General features: G+C 39.9%; 2 protein-coding genes and 1 long non-coding RNA gene across 4 annotated transcripts; all 3 read right to left on the bottom strand.

The window, feature by feature from the left end:
- Positions 1-1,167: 1,167 nt before the first annotated feature.
- On the bottom strand, positions 1,168-10,078 carry chrna9a (cholinergic receptor, nicotinic, alpha 9a). The gene is made up of 7 exons (XM_084074983.1): positions 9,843-10,078; positions 9,312-9,457; positions 8,548-8,702; positions 6,468-6,648; positions 3,396-3,747; positions 1,983-2,581; positions 1,168-1,602 (listed from the first exon to the last, which is right to left on the bottom strand). Exons 1-7 carry the CDS (start codon positions 9,886-9,888, stop codon positions 1,432-1,434), a joined length of 1,650 nt encoding a protein of 549 aa, XP_083931109.1. The 5' UTR covers positions 9,889-10,078; the 3' UTR covers positions 1,168-1,431.
- Positions 10,079-16,103: 6,025 nt separating this feature from the next.
- On the bottom strand, positions 16,104-17,151 carry LOC311034600. The gene is made up of 2 exons (XR_014599603.1): positions 17,007-17,151; positions 16,104-16,960 (listed from the first exon to the last, which is right to left on the bottom strand). It is a non-coding gene; the product is annotated as an uncharacterized lncRNA (long non-coding RNA).
- Positions 17,152-17,224: 73 nt separating this feature from the next.
- On the bottom strand, positions 17,225-20,145 carry rhoh (ras homolog family member H). Of its 2 annotated transcripts, none has more exons than XM_084082081.1 (2): positions 19,862-20,145; positions 17,225-18,593 (listed from the first exon to the last, which is right to left on the bottom strand). In XM_084082081.1, the coding sequence occupies exon 2, from the start codon at positions 18,088-18,090 to the stop codon at positions 17,503-17,505; it is 588 nt and encodes a 195-aa protein (XP_083938207.1). In that variant the 5' UTR covers positions 18,091-18,593; positions 19,862-20,145; the 3' UTR covers positions 17,225-17,502. The 2 variants fall into 2 exon arrangements, with proteins under 2 accessions (XP_083938207.1, XP_083938208.1); XM_084082082.1 differs by having other exon boundaries at positions 17,225-18,590.
- Between the last annotated feature and the right edge of the window lie 788 nt (positions 20,146-20,933).

The raw sequence follows: 20,933 nt of genomic DNA, 5'->3' as shown, positions 1-20,933 counted from the left end.
TAAAAGCCAAACGGAAATTAAATTTGTATTAATAATGTTCCAATGTTCAACGACAAACACAATCATATCGTTAATCGCAATTATTTGAGCGACAATCAATCCTCAAGTGAAATGTCATAATCGTGACAGCCCTAGGCCTGGATGCATTATTCTGGAAGGGTTCGTTCTTAGCTATAATGTAAAAGGCAACAACTGGTCCCTCCTGTTTGCTTGCTTGTTCATTCATTTTTTATTTATTTTTTGCTTTTTCTGAGGCCTCATCGCATTCCAGTCTAGCTTTGATCAGTCCGGCATTGGGAGAAGTCTGTTGTACGGTTGTTTCTGACTTTCTTCACAATACTGTAAATTATGCTCAGTAACAGTATTCTTAAACCACTTTCAACCTGTCATCCCTATTTTGGGCATGTCATTATAGGAAAAACCTTTCTGGAATGTTTAAAAAAACGTTCAAAAATCTTCAAAAAATACCACAGCTTGTAGATCAGCTATTTTCAACAATTTATAACAAAGTACTGTACATACAGTGGGCTTTTCTTTGTAAAAAACAAAACAAAAACAAAATACTGTACATAGGCTCTCATTGAAATTTGTACCCACAGAAACTTGCTAGAACCCTGACATGAATATTGAAAATGGGATATTAAGGAATTAATGGGATCCATCTAAAGCCTGGACTGAATTGTCTCATGAGGTTTTTATGGTCGAATAGTAACAATACTTATAATACCAAACGCTATTATACACAAGTATTATAGGGGCGAATTTATATTTGTAAAATTCTGATTGTTTTGTCATCCATTCCTTTTATTTGTTGCTCATAATAATCTAGGAATGCCTGACATTCAACTTTTAAACTCACTGTAAGTGAGTGCATTTAGTTAAATGCCTAAAATACACTGTAATGTAATCTCTATAGCTGGATGTCTGGCTGTTGGTCCGTTAATAATTGAGTCTATGCATGTTTAAGGCGCGGCTTGGATTGTCTTACTGTTCCCTCACATGTGCAAGGAGGAACACCTGACATTAACTATTTAACAATGGTGATTTCCATAAAGCTTTGAGAAATTTCTGTGAGTGTTAATCCACGTGCTGCACATACTGTACACACACAAGTGTAAAACGATGACAATGGCAAAATAAACAATAATTATAATCTTTGTACATAAAGTTGTTTTGATTATTCTTATTTATCATCATACTGTACACAAAGATTTGTGACATTACAGTACATTGGAACGGAGTCCTTATGTAATAAAAACGACTGCTGGTAAAGTAATCGCCGTAACATAGCAGCCCACCAAGTGACAACAGTGTTAGTAAGGATGATGATGGTTATGAGCATGTTGACGGTAATTACAAAGGTGATGATGATGATATCAATATTGTCATTGTCATGAAAATCGAGGCGTTGCAAAGGCGTTGCAAAGGCTCTCAGATTGCCTTGCCGATAATAAGGATGCTCATGAGGAATACCATGACGAAGAAAATCCACATGAAGAACCTGTCCATCACCTTGGCAATTTTCTTCCACTCCGCCCCCTTGGCATTGGTTGCTCTCTGTTCGCGGAAGCAGTTGGTGATGTACTGAATGTTCTTCACCACCTGTGGTACACACAAAACACAGATGACAGGCTCTGGTGAATGCTGAGACGGCAACTAGTTAAACAGCTTGTTCTCCCTCCCTCATGCTCATACCCTCAAAAACTGTTGGGCCAAGCTTTTGGGTCTAGAACAGGGATGTAATAATACTCATTTCAGGTCACGATTAGGCAAGATTTATTTTGATTTAGCCAGACCCATTGTGTACAATCTTCAAGACTAGAAGATCCAAGACAAAGTGAGAAAATGCCGTAACCACTTAACAGTACAGTAAGCCCTACTTTATCTCTCTTATTCGCCCAAAATCGGATCTCCAGGTTGAAAGTGGTTAAAGAAATATTGTAAGAGTAAATTAGCAAATATAGCAAATAGTGGGGACTCACCTTTTTGTGTTGCGGGCAGGGGCAGCTGCAGGGGCAGGAAGGAAGGTATTGTTTCTCAGACGCATACATAATCTGTTCCTTCAGGTGCTGAAGTTTCAGGGCCTGGTAGTTCAGCTCATCGTGTACGATGTGGTGGTAATGCCGCGCGGGTTCATGCTTTTCCTCGCCCCCCTCAGCTCTGGCGGTGCAGTTGTTGTGGTTGTTGTAGTGGTGGCGGCTGTTGTTAGCGTGACCGTTTGCCTGGCGACGGTTGTCGTGATTGTGCTTGTGTTTGCCGTGGTGATGCAGGCCGTGGCCGTTGCTGTACTGGTACATGTCATTGTCCTGGTAGAGGGTGTCGTGGAAACCCTCGTGATGATGAGCGTTTGTGACACCCATGGGCTCGTCAGAATAGAGAGGGGCTTTCTCATTCTCTGGTGTGATGCAGTTCTCCCCCACCTCATACACAAAGAAGATCTTTGACATGTAGTCTATGATGAGCACCTTGGCCCAGTGGGGGACTGGCTTGGCCTCAGCGCCACAGAAATGAATGTTCATGATGAAAATGGTTAGAGAGGTGGAGGCAGTGATCATAGTCATGGTGGCGATGTAATATTTCCCTGAAGCAGAGGAGGTGAAAGATAAGAGTCACATAATGCACAGGGATATAGGGCAGCACATACAGTACATACACATAAACTTCATGTTGATTATATGTTGCCTGCCCTTATATTAAGTCATTGGAAAAACTAGAAAGATTGCACTCAGTATATATCTACGACGAATACTATGCAACTGTCAAGAAGTTTCTACCTGAGATATGACGGATTATGTCATTTTATCCTCGCACATGACCGTGTCCCCTTGACAAGGTCATGTTATTATGCTAACGCATAGATACAAAGAATGGGGTAAAACATAACCCCTTCCATCTCTGGGCAGAGGTAACAATAAAAAATACCTCACATTTTACTGTATATATTCTTATATGCCTCATTAAGGTTTCCTTGCTATAAATGCAACTCCAAACAGTTTTAGACATTTAGGCCACCATTTCCTCAAGGCAACAATATTGTTTTCCTCATCAAGAAATTGTTCCAAAAGTACCCACATTCATAGACGAGCAGGAGTGTAACAGTGAATCGAACAAACCAATTTAATAGATTATTTAATTGAATATTAAAAATCGATTTTCAAAAACAAGCTCACAAGCTTATTTTATCGATTGAGCTATTTCTGCTATTTTTGTGGAACTTTTGTACTAAGTATGAAATAGGGCTCAAGAATAATCACGTTAGTCGATTATAAAGCTCCATTCTAATTCGAAGTAAAAAAAAAACTTTAAACATTCAAATACACACTTGGGCTATTCTGACATACCGAAATGTCAGAATAGCCCAACATTGATAGATAGATACAACGCCACGTGCTCACCTATATAGGGCACGTTCTCAGAGGGTGGCATGCTCTCAGCCACCATCAGCTGGAACACCGTGAGGGCCAGGAGCACGGTCACCCCAAGGGACACTTTCTCCCCGGAGTCAGCTGGCAGGTAGAAGCCCAGTGGGGCCAGGAAGGAGATGAGGAAGCACGGCAGGAGGAGGTTGAAGATGTAGAAGGCGGAGCGTCGCTTCAGGATCAGCGTGTAGGTGATGTCGGGATAAGGGTCAGAGCAGCAGCCGTACATGATGACATTTTTGACCGCTGGCATGCCGTGGCACTCCCACTCCACGTTCTCCACAAAGTCCGACAGGTCGCCACTGTCCCCACCCATGACAATGTCCACCTTGGACAGATACATACAGAACAGCATGTTATACTGTAATGAAACACAAGATGCATTCTTGCCACATCATGCATGCACATACTGTACATGATGGGCACATGTTTGAGCCAGAGGCGTACGGTCATTGGGGCCAACAAGGCCATGGCCCGGTCTGTGTAAACCCAGATCCGCCAGGGGGAAACAACAAAAAATCAACATAACAACATTAGCAGCACTCACCCTATAAGTCGCCTTTGTTTTCAAATGGGGCTCATTTGCATTCGGCCGAATTGTTAATGAGTGGCCATTAGAAAACCAGTTTCGCCGTCAAACCAGTTCTCCATTGCGCAGAGTCGCGCACCTCTTTCCATTCAGAAATGTAATAGAAGAAGAATCGTCGTCCCAAAACACGCTGCCCCGGGTCTAAACCGGCGGCCTCGGTCCGGAAAAAATGGGGCAGTGTGTTTTGGGACAAGCGCTCTGTTTTCCACCCGGAATGGCTCGGTAATTCTCAATAGACTTATCAGCCGTTGTTGCGCGAATTCTGGCCCGGTCAAAGTTAGAATTCACCATACGCTACTGGTTTGAGCATGCGAAAATAAATGTGTTCACGTTTGACCAGCGATGTAAACATAAGACTTTGAGTCAGATTACCTGTGACTTGACTTGGAATTGTCTAAAATGACTAAATACTTGACTTGGACCCCAGACTTGGACTTAATGTCGAAATGAAATAATAAATGCGTTATTAACCTTTTTAGATCACAAAAGTTAATTTCTTTGTATTCTGATTCTGTATATCAACATCAAATCATGCTTTCTTCCTGTAAAAAGAATGTAATGCATGCTTACATGGCCTGACCCAACTAATTTCAACCAATAATATAACATCCACCTATTAATCCATCTTCAAATTTGAATTACAATTCTCCTTATGACACACCCACATTTCAACGTTCAAATCAAATTCCTCCTAATGTTATGTCCCGCCTGCCTTTCCTGATTCAGTCACAAATACATCACGATGCGGAAGTTAGACACTTGAAATGTCGTTTCATCTCATCTTTAGGAGAAGGGGCACCAGAGACGAGACTAAAAACTGACTGACAGGGAAGGACAAAACAAAACACAGAACGCAGAAGGAAGGAGCACTGCAGGGAATCTCTGTATGTACGTCTGTAATCCACGTATCTCGAGAACCGTTCGATCGACCAACTTCAAATTCGCCGCACACGTCGCAGACCCAAGGGAGTGCTGTGCCTGGCGTCGGCCGGATAATCGGTTGTCCAGAACTGCTAGAAAAGGCTCTGGCCGTCGCCCAAATGAGCTAATTGATTAATATGGCAACCCCAGCTTAAGCTTGATTTGGCAAATTTCCCACACCTGCCATTTGATTTGTTAGTCTACTTTCCACAGTCAGTTTGCACTCATTCTCCACAGACGTTTACCACTTCACAAGGACTTTCCAGAACCCCCCGATATAGCCATACAGTATATGGGCAAGCCCATATATGGCTATGTACTGACAACATCAGGGACCTCCATATATGGGCATAAAAGGGACAAGGCCAGATCGATACACAGATCTCCATGTATGGCCATAAAGGGGACACAGACAGACAGATACAGAGATCTCCATATATGGGCACAAAAGGGACACACAGACTGACAGACTGTTACGAGTTACTCTGACAACGGGTATAACGAGTATTGCATGGGGGGTGGGGTATGCATTCCCTATTTGCATCGTTCCTGAGTAGGCTCGGTGCCCAGTCGAGTGTATTCAATTCATCAACTTAGCATAAAAAATGTACACAATTATACATGTCATCAACTAATACAAACACTATATGTACAAAGGAGGAAAAGGAAAAACGGCGGCAGTGAATGACACCTCCTTTCGATGGGAATTTATTACATCTACCTTCCCTTGTGTTCTCATGGTAGATGTTTCTTTCAGGCCAGTTTGAAAGAAACCAGTGATTCACACCCTTTAAAGGGTGGTGTCAGGGCACTCCACATTTTGGTGGCAGAGTAGCAGAATGAGATTTTTTGCAGTAGCAAGGAAATGTTCCGGTCACCATCCTCACGAGGACCTTCCACAGCTAGGCTGGTGCCTAGACATGGATCTTGGGCTGGACCCGGCTCCGAATAGACTGGTTGTTTGTATGCTCAAGTCTTATAGAAGGGGGAGCATGCTGGAAGTCATTAAAGGGGAAATCCACCCATTTTCAATATTTAACTATGTCATTAATATAGCATAAAGGAGTTGTGTGGAAATAAGAAAAAAGTTCCCCCCTTTCTGTGTTGCCTTGAACTGGAGGATTGATTGTGGGTTTAACATTGCAAATTACAACATGATGAGTCATCACGTTGTAATTTGCAATGTTAAACCCACAATCAATCCTCCAGTTCAAGGCAACACAGAAAGGGGGGAACTTTTTTCTTATTTCCACACAACTCCTTTATGCTATATTAATGACATAGTTAAATATTGAAAATGGGTGGATTTCCCCTTTAAGCCCTTAAAATGTTGTCGCTCTGCTGGATCCATGACTGGCCACAAAATAGGGCTGAACTGATTATCATTTTGCTGGGGACCCTCCGGGCCCCACTTTGAGAATCAATGAGTTGTATAGTGTAACTAACAGCTGTTTCAGTTTTCAGTTCCACTTTATTCATACATAGTATAAATTTGTCTTAAAGTCATCTATACATAAAAAACATTGTCCTTGGCATACCTGGTTGCCATTGTAGGTCCAGGAGCCAAAGGTGAGGTTACACGACTGCCAGTCAAAGGGGAAGTAAGACACGTCCACCACACAGGAGCTTTTGGTGATGGCTGGAGAGTCCCAGGTGATCTCCCCATCGTAACGCAACACCACGTTGGTTGTTACTGACTCTGATGACTCTTCATCTGCTCTGTACACAACACACAGCAAGATACATGTGGAGAAATTCATTTGTTACTTAGTCTCCCTGAGTTTAATATTTATTTTACATGAAATACTTGGCCAGAGATGCCAGTAGTCAACATAATTACAACATAATATAATAATAAATTCATTGCAGATAAGTAATAATGCTAAAGGGTGCAAATATGACTAGTGGAAGGGAAATGTACAGACACATGGCAGTTATCAATAGAGACCAACGTCATAGACTTTATAATACTTTTACATTAATTGCTAGTAAGTTGCATGTCAAGACTTACCCAACACAGTCTGCACTTTAGGAAAATGGCCAACTGACTTTAGAATAAATATACTGGGATGAAGTTTCTACAGTTTGTAATGAACCTCATCACAACCTCATCACAAAACACATTACTACCAATGCTTGCATACATAGAGAATTAAATAGTGTAAAGAATTCAGTAACAGGTGTAGAACGGCACAAAAATGTTGGTGGTGTTGTAACACAACAAACATACTATTCCACAACATTGCTTTATATGATTGTTTTTCTGATTCATTGTGTTGTAATGTTTACTTTAACCACTTAAGCCTGTTGTTTTTAAATAACCCCCCACCCCCCAAACAAATACATTAATAATAATAATTTGTGTCACAGAGCAGCCTCTTACAGACAAACATTTTATATGTTTGGCCGTACACATTCATATTGAAATGCATGTTTGTAACTTAGATTACGTAGATTCCCAGTCCCATAGAAGGTGCACATTCTGTTGTGACTGGAATCAATTTAATATCGTTTTATTTATCTGCACAGGGAGATGCTGTTATGGGGGAGCCTGTTGAAGCCTAGCTGTGTAATTTGCTGATTGATTAGAACATGCGGTGCATCTTGGGTGGGTTGCTATTCACCATATTCACATGGCCATTTTGCTATTAAGTTAATGAAATAATGCCACCCCAGGCATTTCTTCCCCACCCGCAAATATGACGTGAGAGCAAAATGGCTACTGTGTGAATATAGTCAATTGTTCTGTGGTTGGTTGATTAAAAATCAAAGGGTGTAGCCTGCAGAGTATATATATATATATATATATATATAAGGGCTCAGTAGGAGTGTAGGCTAGTACAATAGTGAGAGGAATCGGTTATATCAGTTGTTGGAAAAGGTAAAACATCATGATTATCACTGTCAGGTCTCTTAGGAAAAGCAGCAGGCAAAATATATCATAATATTACGTTCATAAGAGTAACCCACTTAGTTAATAGAATATAGGAGTTTTGTTTTATTTTATTGGTTTGCTGTATAATCTCTAGTTCCACACTCCAGTCCAGTTGATGGCGGCAATGTACCTACAGTATATTGGTTTGCCAACCGCCAATAAACCCGAAAGAAGGAGTGTAGGCTGCCATGGGGAGAGGTTGACGCTTTGCCGCTCCATTTAAGTTGTTTGATTTTTGAGTTGTATTTTCTTCTGTTGTACACTTTTTCCACTTTTTGTTGTCCTGGCCTGGATCAAATTTAATTTAAATCTTCATATTTATTTTATGCAAGCTTGCCTCCTGGTCCATTTGTTTTGTTTTTTACCGTTATTAAAATAGCCGATCTACAAGCTCACAGTGCTTGGAATCACAATGTGTTGAAAGTGTTGAGAGCTTGTACATCTGTTATTTTCTGCAAACATATTTAGTGTAGAGGGAAGGATGGGCCCTAGTATATGCCCCTGAGGGTCAGTGAAGCATATGGGCTTTAAGTGGTTAACCACTTGAGCCCTATTTTATACTTCGTCCAACAATGGTGTCACACAATTTTTGTCCCCAAAATAGGGACGCCAGGGTAGTAGTAGTAGAAAAACTTTCTTTCATTCACTTTCTTTCTGTATCGCTCAGTCTTTCTGTTACTGACTTGTTGTATAGGACGATATCTGGCCTCCAGACCATGTCACTGGGGATGCGGATCACCTCTAGTCCATCATATTCCTCCTTGTCCCAACTCAGATAGGCATCGTGCCATACCTGTCTAATCCACAGATAGGTGGTCAGCACTTGGTTCCTCTCATCCTACACGTACACACACACAAGCAGACACATAGACAACAAATAAGCATGCTCAACACATACGTGCAAATGAAAGACAGGGGGGGAGAGAAGGCCTTAGGGGGTGTGTGTGTGTGTGTGTGTGTGTGTGTGTGTGTGTGTGTGTGTGTGTGTGTGTGTGTGTGTGTGTGTGTGTGTGTGTGTGTGTGTGTGTGTGTGTGTGTGTGTGTGTGTGTGTGTGTGTGTGTGTGTGTTTAGGGTGTTGTTTAGGTAAGTCAGCTGCCCGCCAGTTGCATAACTAAGGTTGGGAACTGTTGCATGCTGACCTATAAATGGGAATGGGATGTCTTTTTGGTTTTCTCAAATCTACACCGACTTCAGTGACCTCTAGTGGTCTTAATGGGAACAACAGCGTTCTGAACTTCGTCCTGAGGCTTGTACTGTCAGCCACACAAATATAGCCCTCAAAGTAGAGCATTATCATTTGACCTTATCATAACTGTATTTTATATAGGGCTACTTGTGATACACACTGTTATCTACAGTATCTCTTTTGTGGTTCTACTTCTTTGATCTGTGACATTCAGTGGCACTGAGGGGATATGTCGGTGCATAAGTATGTCCTCTACTCACCATGTCCTTTATCTGTGACAGTGTGATCTGCAGTGTGACGTTAAGGGTTTTGTCTGTGTCTTCTACAGGTCTCAGAGCATTGGTGTAGCCTTCCATCAGATCATTCAAAAGTTTATGGGCATAATGACCCTGGGCACCATGCGACACTGAGAGAAAGACAGAGAGACAGACAGACAGACAGAGACACAGAGTGTGAGAGAGAGACAGAGTGTGAGAGAGAGCAGTGGAAGGTAGATAAGAAAACCAAAGAGAGGGGAGAGAGAACGACAAATAGCAAGGAAGGGGGAGGGAGGATCAGTAGTAGACGCCAAAATTGTTAGACAGGAACTGTGGAGCATGAAAAACAAGTGGGGCCAGTTTCATAGAGAAATATGTCAGTCAAGAGGTACACTTCAAAAGCAACAAGAGAAACAGACAGGCAGGTCAGGGGTCGGTACAGAACAGCGTTAGTGTTCAAATGCCAGCTCACATAACAGCCCTATTATGTCAATCACATATACACATCAAATATATCCAACATGGAGAACTGACCTTGTACAAACAGGCTGATCCACAGCATCAGAGCAGCCGTTCTCATTTTCAACCCGTCACAAGCTCACGGATCAATTATTCAATAAACCAGCCACCAAGACGGCCCCGGGTCCCAATCCAGATTGTCACTTTACTCTGAGTTCCATCGTGTTCAGGGACTTGGCATGCTACGACCACGAAGAATTCTACAAAACTAACATCCTGTCACAAGCTCTGGATGCTTCAGTAGCCGTTAGTCGCCGCTCTCCTCCGTCACTGTCTGTGTGATCGCTGCCCTGGAACTGGACCTGAGGCTATCACACACTCACTCACACACACACACACACACACACACACACACACACACACACACACAGGTACACTTCAGTATCACATAACACATAGGGGCTGGGTGAAATTTGATTCCTGCAGCCCAGTATACATGACTAGGACTAACCGTATAAATACACACACACACACACACACACAGCACCTTACTGCATTACACAGACACTAGACGGCTGTCAGTCACATAGATAGTCAAAGGCAGGCTGCGAACCGTGGTTCATGCAGGTCAGCAAGGCTGCAACAACACGTGTGTCACAGAACATGCTACACGGCAAGAGCAAAATACACACAGATTCAGAATCAGATTTCACACTGTAAATAGGGATGATTGCAGTAAGGTCAGTAAGGGCCATATTCTGACCGTAGACCAGCTGTGGCTGGAGTAGATTTCACCGTGTCCCTGTCTGTTGGTTTTTGAAGAGGTCAGTAACCAGAGAGGAGGGACAAACAGACGAGAAACCTATGGGTCCATTGAGTCAGCCACTGTGCATTGTTTAATCATCACGCTTCATTTAACCACTTTCAACCTGGTGTCCTGTGCTACACTATAAAACAATACAGGGAAACTCGTTATTGCTGATATAAAATATATAGATACAAGGTATCTTGCACATTTGTCATGTTGATGTGACCAGTGTGACTGCTAGCTGTTTTAGGATAGATACTAGTAGGTACTGTTGCTATAGTACAAGTGTCTGATGGCATATACATGTGATTTTCTACAGCTACATGGCTATGCCTTAATGCACATTTATATGCGTTGTGCCTCATTGCACATTTATATATGTTGTTTACCTTTTTTTTCTCCCTGCCCTTATTATGCTACGCTGATGTGGATACTGCTGAAGGCTTTAACATACCTTTTCTTTTCTTTTTGTTATTATTATCTTATCTTAGTTTTTTAACTTAAGTCATTGTTGTTGTAGAACAGTACTTTGTGGACCGCACAAAATTGCATTTCACTTCTTGTGCTTGTGAGTAGTAGCAGCTAAAACCTTCTGGTTGTGATTATTTTGTGCATGTCTTTATAGCCAAAAATGTACACATTTTGTTAAAATAATAATATAATGACAGTATTATAATATTGTTGTGAAGCGACCGTTGTGAGCTTGTAGATTGGCTATTTTTACTGTGTAAAAGTAGATAATGGGGCTTAAGTGGTTAACATTTTAGAATAAAATGTAATGTTAATAAATATAACGTATACAATTGGGGTGGTTGTATTTTGTCCCCCGAATTCTGACCTGATGGTCAATATTCAATTTATCCCCCAAGCAAGCAGGCCGGCTCTATTAGCTCAATGGTAAAAATGTCAGCACTTGCGCAGGAAACTGGGTTTGAATTCGGGGTAGAAGAGTAAAGTTTCATAGTGCTGCTTTAACACTGAGGAGTTTGCAATTTACTAAATAATAGTAATACACTAATTCACTCTGTAGCATACAGCATTTCACTTGTGATGTTTGGTGATACCTGGTCTTTTTCTCAAATGAATGAATAATTAAAGGTACATTTCAGAGCAATTAAATGTTTAAAAGCGTTTGTTTATTTACTTTGTATTGTCCACTAATTTTGTGTGTGTTTTACAACATTAGTCTACATAGGCCTCAAACATATATTTATGTAATTTGCTTACATTATTTCTATTCAAGATTTCTAGATAACACCCAAAGACATACAACAAAAACTGACAACAAAAAACATGTAAAGGGGAAAATATTACATACAATAAATAAAACAGAACCAAACAAGTGATGAAAAAGTTATACACTAAAAACAGACAAACACATATCAGTGAGGTATGAATCTAGAGCAGCAGGAAGACAATTTTGTAACCTGGTTAGCAATTTATCAGAGAAAACAAAACACTCGTTAAAATGTTGTACGGCACCTAATACTTTTTTGGAGTTGTGTTAATTAATCACCACTACATGTTCTAAGATTAAAATATTTTAAAGAATTGTCTAAGGATATTTATATTTGACCTACTGTAGAATATTTGGAATTAGGATTTTTCCTGACCCCACAGTTTTCCACACATGGTAAAAAAAAGAAAAAAGAGAACAAAAAACCCGGATTAAGTAGAATGGCTGATTGGTATGAAGCTTAAGTTTAGGCCAGAGATGGCATTGGAGATACTAATGCTGTCAGTGCCTAAAATAGCCCAGAAGAAGGTCGAGCAGGACCTTATGTGAGAGCATTGATTGTAGCTGGCCTTTTGCCATTTATCTCATTGCCCAGGAAAATATTAGAAACCAGCCACGGCTGTCGTCCCCACAACAGAATGAGGAGATACACAGCAAAATCTGAAGTATTCATTCAACACTGAAGGTATGAAAATGGACCGTTGCGGGTTTCAGAGTTTAATCCAGATTTGTCTGTAGGCCTATATGATGGGGAGAGACAACTGGCCAATACTGAGGAGAGGACAAAGATAGAGAAAGTGACATTCGAGATTAATAAAATAGATAAAACTAGCAGCAACCACCCAGATGTTGGCATATTAGTGTGTATTTCCCAGGTTAGCCCAAACCACTTGTCCTTAAAAAAAACTAAAAGGAAAAAAATCTATAACAGTTTATTGTGTTTTCTCCCTTTTAACATATGTGATGATTGATTTGTCCTCTCCATGTATATTATTGTCTTTGTTCAGCTTCAATATAGACGGTAATCAAGTTAATAAATATTGATGATTGTTAACTTAATTGCAAAATCCCCAGCACTCAAAGGATATTTCCAATAAAATGTTTTGTCAATTTATGTAATAATTATACATCTTCACTACCACAACCACTGAATCCAAGCAGTATGCATTATTTACTGGAGACTGTTCAACATAATGACCCATAAGTGAATTGTTACATCTAGAAAGTTTTAAAGTTTAGAGTAGACATGTATGTCTAATTAATGCATTTAGGTACCAATAAACACTCTAGAAACATACAAGTTTAATTCAAAAATTCCAAGAACATTATGACATAAATAAATGAAATAAAAATGTTTGCTACAGTTTTGAATTGGAATTTTGTATTGTTGTCTACTATACTGTACATGTATTTTTCCAATATTTCGAGTAAATTCTCCGGACAAGTGTTGTCATCACAAGACTAAACTAACCAAGAGACCTACAGTCAAAATGAAGTCAACTCTCCTTTGTATTTATCGAACAATGACGATGAGATGTGTTATATTGTGTTTTTTTTTAGGTATTGTGCAATGAGACTTTAGTGTGTCACTAACTTTCAGTTCTGTGGTATTGAGCTTCACAGGTGTTTCCTGTGTGTGTGTGTGTGTGAGAGAGAGAGAGAGAGAGAGAAAGAGAAAGAGAGAGAGGGAGAGAGCATGTCAGTGTGAAAACGAGAAAAAACACTGAGAGTGCATGTTGTGGTGTTAGATTGAATGTACGGTTAAATACATGGTTGTTAAAAACAGGGCAACTGATCATTTTAGATACTGGAAATTCAAATAAATATGTGTACATCTGGAAATTGGCGTTTCAGTTAAATCTACCCTGCCCCCAACATTCATAATTCATCCAGGATAACGTTTTGTGACGTCAGGATTGGAAGAAGTCCACCCTGGTAAACTCACCCAAGCTCCATATAAACAAGTAAAAGGATTATAGGGGTGATCTGTTCAGGTTCTTTGGGCCCGATCCCAATCACTGATGTTTTACCTCACGATCAGCCAATATCGATCATGTATATGGATAAGTATAATTAGTCAATACAGTACATAATGCACAACTAGCAACTTCCTCCACTCCACTGGTGATGTAGTGATCCATCATACTGTACCTGGACAGCTCTTTTGCAGCAGTTGTGGATATCATTTATTATTTTTGTCTAGATATTGTCTAGATAGTGACTTGTACTACTATGTAAATATCTGAAGTTGTTCCCTGTTGCCCTATGTTAAGTACAGTATACTGTGCTTTGCTCTCTCTGTGTGTGTGCGTGCGTGCGTCTGTCTGCGTGTGTGTGTGTGTTTGCGTGGGTGTGTGTGTGTGTTCTGCTGGTGTTTAGTGTAAAAGACGAGAGAGAGGGAGAGAGAGACGGGGGGGTTGTGTGGTGTTCAGAGGGAGTGGGGTAGAGAGGAAGAGACACACAGGCAAGTACTGTCAGTGTGGGTTAGCGCTCTTAGAAGTGTAACACTAGAGACAAGAGCGCTGACCACAATATGTGTTCTCAGCGATATGTGTTTTACCTTCAATTTTCTTCCTTTTTAAACATCAAAAAGAGCACTGTTGTATAAGATAACTTCAAGGCAAACAGTGGGCCATGGATACATTCATAGTATATTAAACATTGCTGTTACTTTGTGATGTAAAAGACATCATTTGAAAGTCAAATTCCTGTATTATATGAACCTAAAGGCAACACCACTGCCCAGCTGCTATGAGGTGTTTTCGCTTCTTTTATTCTCTTCATTGTACAATTTAAGCATCATTTATACTCGAAAGTGTCACTTGTCAAAAATAACGTTCTTCAATGTTTTTGTTTGCCAGAGTGGACAGAGGCACACAAAACTTAGCTGTGTCACTTGATTGTTAACTTCTTCTGTTTATACACTTGTACACTGTGTGTGTGTGTGTGTGTGTGTGTGTGTGTGTGTGTGTGTGTGTGTGTGTGTGTGTGTGTGTGTGTGTGTGTGTGTGTGTGTGTGTGTGTGTGTGTGTGTGTGTGTGTGTGTGTGTGTGTGTGTGTGTGTGTGTGTGTGTGTGTGTGTGTGTGTGCGTGTGTGAATGTATGTATGTAAGGTACATTTGTATACTCTCAGAGTTACCAATGGAGAAATTAACATACAGTACTGTGTAATGTCCATGTTAACTTACGCATGTATGCACTCATGACACCCTTGCACACATACAGTACATACATACGTTCATACATGCATCTGTATCAAATGACTTAGTGAGTGAATGAGTGACTCTAGTGCTGTCTAACTTTGTGTACGAGCCTGTCTTTACGAGTGTGTGTGTGTGTGTGTGTGTGTGTGTGTGTGTGTGTGTGTGTGTGTGTGTGTGTGTGTGTGTGAGCCTGTTTTTACGTGTGTGTGTGTGAGCCTGTTTTTACGTGTGTGTGTGTGTGTGTGTGTGTGTGTGTGTGTGTGTGTGTGTGTGTGTGTGTGTGTGTGTGTGTGTGTGTGTGTGTGTGTGTGTGTGTGTGTGTGTGTGTGTGTGTGTATGAGTTGGGATGTGGTTAGCTGGTTTTCAGCGAATCCTTGATATGCCTGCATTGTCTCTCATCCTCAGAGTGCCTCCATCAACCACATGAGATGAAGACAACAAGAGGAAAGAGCGGGAGAAAAACTCTCTCTTTCTGTCTCTATTATCACCTCACAGACTTTGTCAAACATTTCTCTCTATATATTTGTAGCTTTTTGTATTTCACTCAGGATAAAACTATGTTTTAGAAAGGCGTATGAAGATATTAATGAAACTCCAGTATAAATAATTAAAACAATAAATGGAAACTTACTTGGTTTTGTCGTAGATGATTTATACTTTATTTACCTTCTTTACATTTGTTAAAATAAATACATAATTCCTTGCCCATTTGTTTTAAATGGAATTAATAAAGACATGTACAAAAGGAAAAGGAAGAAAATTAAAAATCTGTGAAGCAATATTACCAACAATAAAAACTAAAGTACCTGTTAATCATAATTTATTTAAATGATCTTAATAATCATTTATTTAAACATACCTACTGTACTATAGTACTTGTATTGTTCCCGTCATAATGAGTTCATAATTAAGAGATACCGTACTTCATTAAAGGATGAATGTCTAGCTGACCAAATTCAGACCCAGTCCCCACCATCTCCCACTACAGTATGGTTGCCACAGCATGGATACCAGCAGTAACGTACCCTTAGTGGTTATGGATGCTTCCAGTTGTCTGTCGTCAGCTCTTTTCACGATCATTACAATCATTTATTTTATTTTTACAAAATTACCAGTCTGGATGTTTCATATTATCTATGAAATCTTTATGTATAAAAGAAATGTATTTGCATGGTTTGGACTGGAATCCATTTGCTAATGAAAACTTAATTAATATGAATTTTATATTTTGTATTTTTTTTATATATTTGGCACTTAATTATATTCTTTATTCAGAAAGTCAATAGACATATCAGATACATAAGAAACTGTGATCAATTAAATATTGTTGGGCAGAAACCTCTTATCTCCATACCATATACAATTTATTTTTATTTTTTTCCGTAAATTAATGCCCTACTTGACCATACTACAGCGTCACACAAAAGTAGCAGATATACAAGCTTGAAACGTGGCTCAAAACGCACTGCGTTTTGAGCTTGTAGATATACTACTTTTGCTATTTTTTTATTTGAATCCTGAAAAGTAACAGTTTTGGACAGTTTTGGACGTTTCCACCTGATAGAGACGATATTTAAGTTATAGCAGAACTCTTACACCTTTTGCTTTTAACAGGTGTGGTGAGTACCTAAATTACATTTTCTATATGATTTATTTCTTTTATCAATTTATAATGAGTCCAGAGCAAAGCCACTCACTACATTCCACTTGACTCCCTATGGTACAGATATTTATATGTATCAGAATACAAAAATATATTATGAAACAGTACAGTAGTTTACTATTTTATTAAAACTTTTCATGGGTAGTTTCTACTACTAATCAATAAACAAATAAAAACAAATTAACAGTCAAGCTAATTAATGTTTTAACTCAAATAAAAACCCTCTTCTCCCCCAACATTGTCTCGGTGGAAGTCAGAGATATTCAGCTATATCTATTTGCACTATAGAATTTTGACATTTATGACAAAATATGGACATATTAAATACCTTTGTGTGAACTAAACTGATAGCTGGACCATATCATAGGTTGTCGAGATATCTGTAGCTGTACACCGTAGCAATATCTATTAGTTTCTCTTTTGTTTTGTTTTATGTCTCCGACTGTATTGTATTGTCTGTTGTCATAAATATATATATATATATATATATATATATATATATATATATATATATATATATATATATATATATATATATATATATATATATATATAATGATTACAAATCCTTTAGGGCAGTTAATAACATATTAACAAGCACGTCAATAAGTTTTCTGTCAAACCCAGCAGAGATACATGGATGGTTTACTTAAAAATCACTTTGATCATTCCAGCCAAATATGACCTGTGGGAAATCTTCCATTACGTAACTTTCATCAGGATCTCAAACATTGACAAATCAGTCACGTTATTTTACAAATCACTCAGATGAATATTCCATTAGAACCCATATTCTCCACCAGTCATTTGGTCAAAGTCCTGGGTCAAAACATGTTACACTGATTCATTTTGAACCTCTCCCTCCTTTCCCGTTTCTTGGCGTGGTTTATGGCTGCCCGGACGGCAGACTCAAACACCTGCTGCACGCCACGGTTGCTTAGGGAGGAGCACTCCACGTAGCCTTTGGCCCTTAAAACTCGGGCCACATGTTTCCCTTGTTCCGCAGAGATGCAGGTGGCTCGATGTGGTCCCGACTCCCGCAGGTCTGTTTGCGTGGCCACAACCAGCACTGGTGTGTCCGGCAAGTTCTCCCGGACCTCGCCTATCCACTTTTGTTGCACGCTGGCCAGGGAGTTGGGGTTGGCCACAGAGTAGCACATGAGCACCACATCAGCCTGCTGGTAGGACAGAGGTCTGATCTGTCGGAATGTGTCGTTGCCTGCCGTGTCCCACAGCCCCAGGCTGATCTGAACCCCGTCCATATAAACCTCGACCCCTGTGTTCTCGTACACTGTGGGCTTGTAGTTTTCCGGGAAGGTCTCCGACGTGAAGCGCACCAAGAGGGCTGTCTTACCCACCGCGCTGTCCCCCACCAGGACACATTTCACCGAAGTCGATTCCATTCCATTCATGGACGCTGCTTCTCGTCTCAGTCGTTGCTGGATTTGTGATACTTGCAGCGCAGTTCTCCTATAGGATACAGGGTGCTACGGCGCTCAGGGAGTCGTGAGGTATTTCATTGTGGTGGTCAGTGCATATGTGATTATAAGATGTGGAGTGTGTTTGTGTGTGTGTGTGTGTGGGGGAGGGCTTTTTTGTAGATGTTGATTATTAGCCCTGTGGTAATGACAGGACTAGAGATGTAGTGGTCAACTTGTGGTACTGAGCCATGCAGTCTGTGTTTAAGTCTCTCCTCTGAGTCAATTGCTCGTTTCAAATATACTGAGGAAGTTGACAGCAGCAGGGCTTCGTAAAGGTTTTACATAACCTCTCAGCTCCTTTCCTCATCTCCTCTCGCGTTGTTTCCGGCCGTCCTCTTGTGACGATTGGTTTTGGTCTTCACAGCGATGACCTTAAATACGATTCGTCTTCTTGAGTCAGGTCTGACCAATCAGGGCTGGATGACGAGTATCTGCTGAGAAGACAGAAGTGACCCACAACCGTGATGAGAAGATATATTACAAATAGTAGATATGCACGGTGATTTCTTTCTTTCATACAGAGTACAGACCAGTCAGAAATGAACAAGACTCTGCTTAGGCCTACATCTCTCACCAGTTTGGCAATAGACTCATGTTGAGGAAGAAGACCGCAGCATTGATTTCTACACGATTATTTTAAAATTGAGAAATACCTTTCAGTACTTCTTTCAAGCTAGTATTCATCATATAAAATAGATGGATATTTTGGACAACTTACTACCAAGTAAACTAAGTTCCTTGAATAAGTTGGAACATAGAGACATTATAATCCAAAAAGAAGTGAAAATATGGCACCCGGGTCTGAACCATAATGAAGTATAGATATGATCCGGAAGTTCACAAAGATTCTGACTTTTGGGTGTGTCATAAAACTCTGTCTTAACCAAATATGCCCTGGTTTAACTGGTTATCAGAAAAACTGCAATATGTATAGTCTGACCTATACCTACCCTTGTTCTTCTCATCCACAAGGCACAATGTTAATTCCGCAGTTTACGCCTCAAAAGAGCCTGAAAAACTGTGTCCATACATTGTTCCACAGAGTGACAAATTCATGTGTGATTCCCCAAGCAATATAATCACAAGAACAGAAGGTTAACATTTGGGGGATTCCTGTTGCAGGGGGGGCGCTTATAGTTTCTAGTAGGCTATGTACCAGAGCTATCCTAAGACCCTAAACCACCTGCCATGATGGTGGTCGCTTGTAACATACAGTATTTGTGTTGCTTTACAAGTTCTGCTATTGATTGTTGTCCTTGAGCCATTATCATTGTGAGCATGATAAATGTGTCACCTCAGTGAACTAAAGCCAAATTATACATTTCTCGACCAAACCAAATCACTGTTGTTAGTTACTCTGATGTTAGGGCATTTTGTGAGAAGCTTCTCTCTTTCTTTAGAAGAATTGTGAGAAGCTTCTCTCTTTCTTTAGTAGAACCATATGACCAATCTTTCCTATCACAGCTATTCCCTTTAAAGTATCGTGAAGTTGTATTATTTTTGGGAAGTTTGTTAGTTTGTAGGCTACAATGTCTGTTGTGTACTGATGTTTAGAAACATAAAGAAACAAAATATTACAAAATAGGCTAACAGAGGGACTGAATTAATTTCTTTAAGCAGCACTATTTACAAAAAAACAGATAACGTGAAGGTAGACAATAGCACAAGATAAAACAATCAAACGACAGAACAATAGTCTTACCTGTATTGTCTGTCGACATCTAAATGGTGGCAACAATGAGGCGGATGTTGCATGAGTTCAGTACAGTTCAAAGCCCAGACAAAAGTCCTTCCACTAACTGAAACAGGCAATTGATTTTAATCAACTTTTTTACCGTGCTATAACTTGTTGTCTTGATATCACATCGAATTGAAACAAAAACGCTGATGATCTTATTGATCTAGCTACAGAATGATCGAACGGATTATTTAGCACCTTTGCTTTATGAGTTATGATAGCAAAACGCGTCGGGGAAATTGAAAGCATCTGCCTGGTGACGGGTGGAGGAGTGGGTGATGGTGATGCGATCCTGTTCCTCTGCATGCGACGACACGCACACGCACACGCACGCGCACGCGCACACACACACACACACACACACACACACACACACACACACACACACACACACACAGCTGTTTTTAAACGTGCTCTTTTATGGACGGGTACCATTTTTTAGCAGTGGTGAAAAATACTTTGTTACAATTAAAAGTCCGGAATTCAAAATTTACTTGAGTAAAAAGTACAAACGTATTGGACGGTATATATATATATATATTTTAAAGTACTCTTTATGCACAATGTCCCATTTTACAAGTTTTCAAATGTATAAAATGTATTAAAAAAACTTTTGAAAATAGCAGATGCATGCATTGTGAACTTGTAGATCGGCTATTTTCAAATGGCCGAAATGTATAGGGCTGAAGTGGGTAATGTATGTTTTGTAATAGTATTCTAAATCTACAAAGCAACTAAAGTTTTCAAATAATTTAAGTGTAGTAAAAGTACAATATTAAACTCTGAGGTGTAGTGGAGTAGAAGTAAAAGTACTGAAAATTGGAAATATTCCAGTTAAATCAAAATACCTCAACACTTTATGTAAATGTACTTAGTTTCTTTACACCACTGTTACACCACTGTTTCTTAGACATATCAGTTGTGCATGGTTGGCATGAAAAGACATTTGCAATATTATAGCAAATGCAATGCTTAATTGTGCCCAACAAATATCTGATCTAATCACCATTGAATGCATACTAGCCTATTGCCCACA

The sequence above is a fragment of the Gymnoscopelus microlampas genome, assembly GCF_963454915.1.
Source record: "Gymnoscopelus microlampas genome assembly, chromosome: 2".
Classification (NCBI taxonomy): Eukaryota; Metazoa; Chordata; class Actinopteri; order Myctophiformes; family Myctophidae; genus Gymnoscopelus; species Gymnoscopelus microlampas.
The sequence above is the reverse complement of the archived record's forward strand: the minus strand, read 5'-3'. Positions and strand labels throughout refer to the sequence as shown.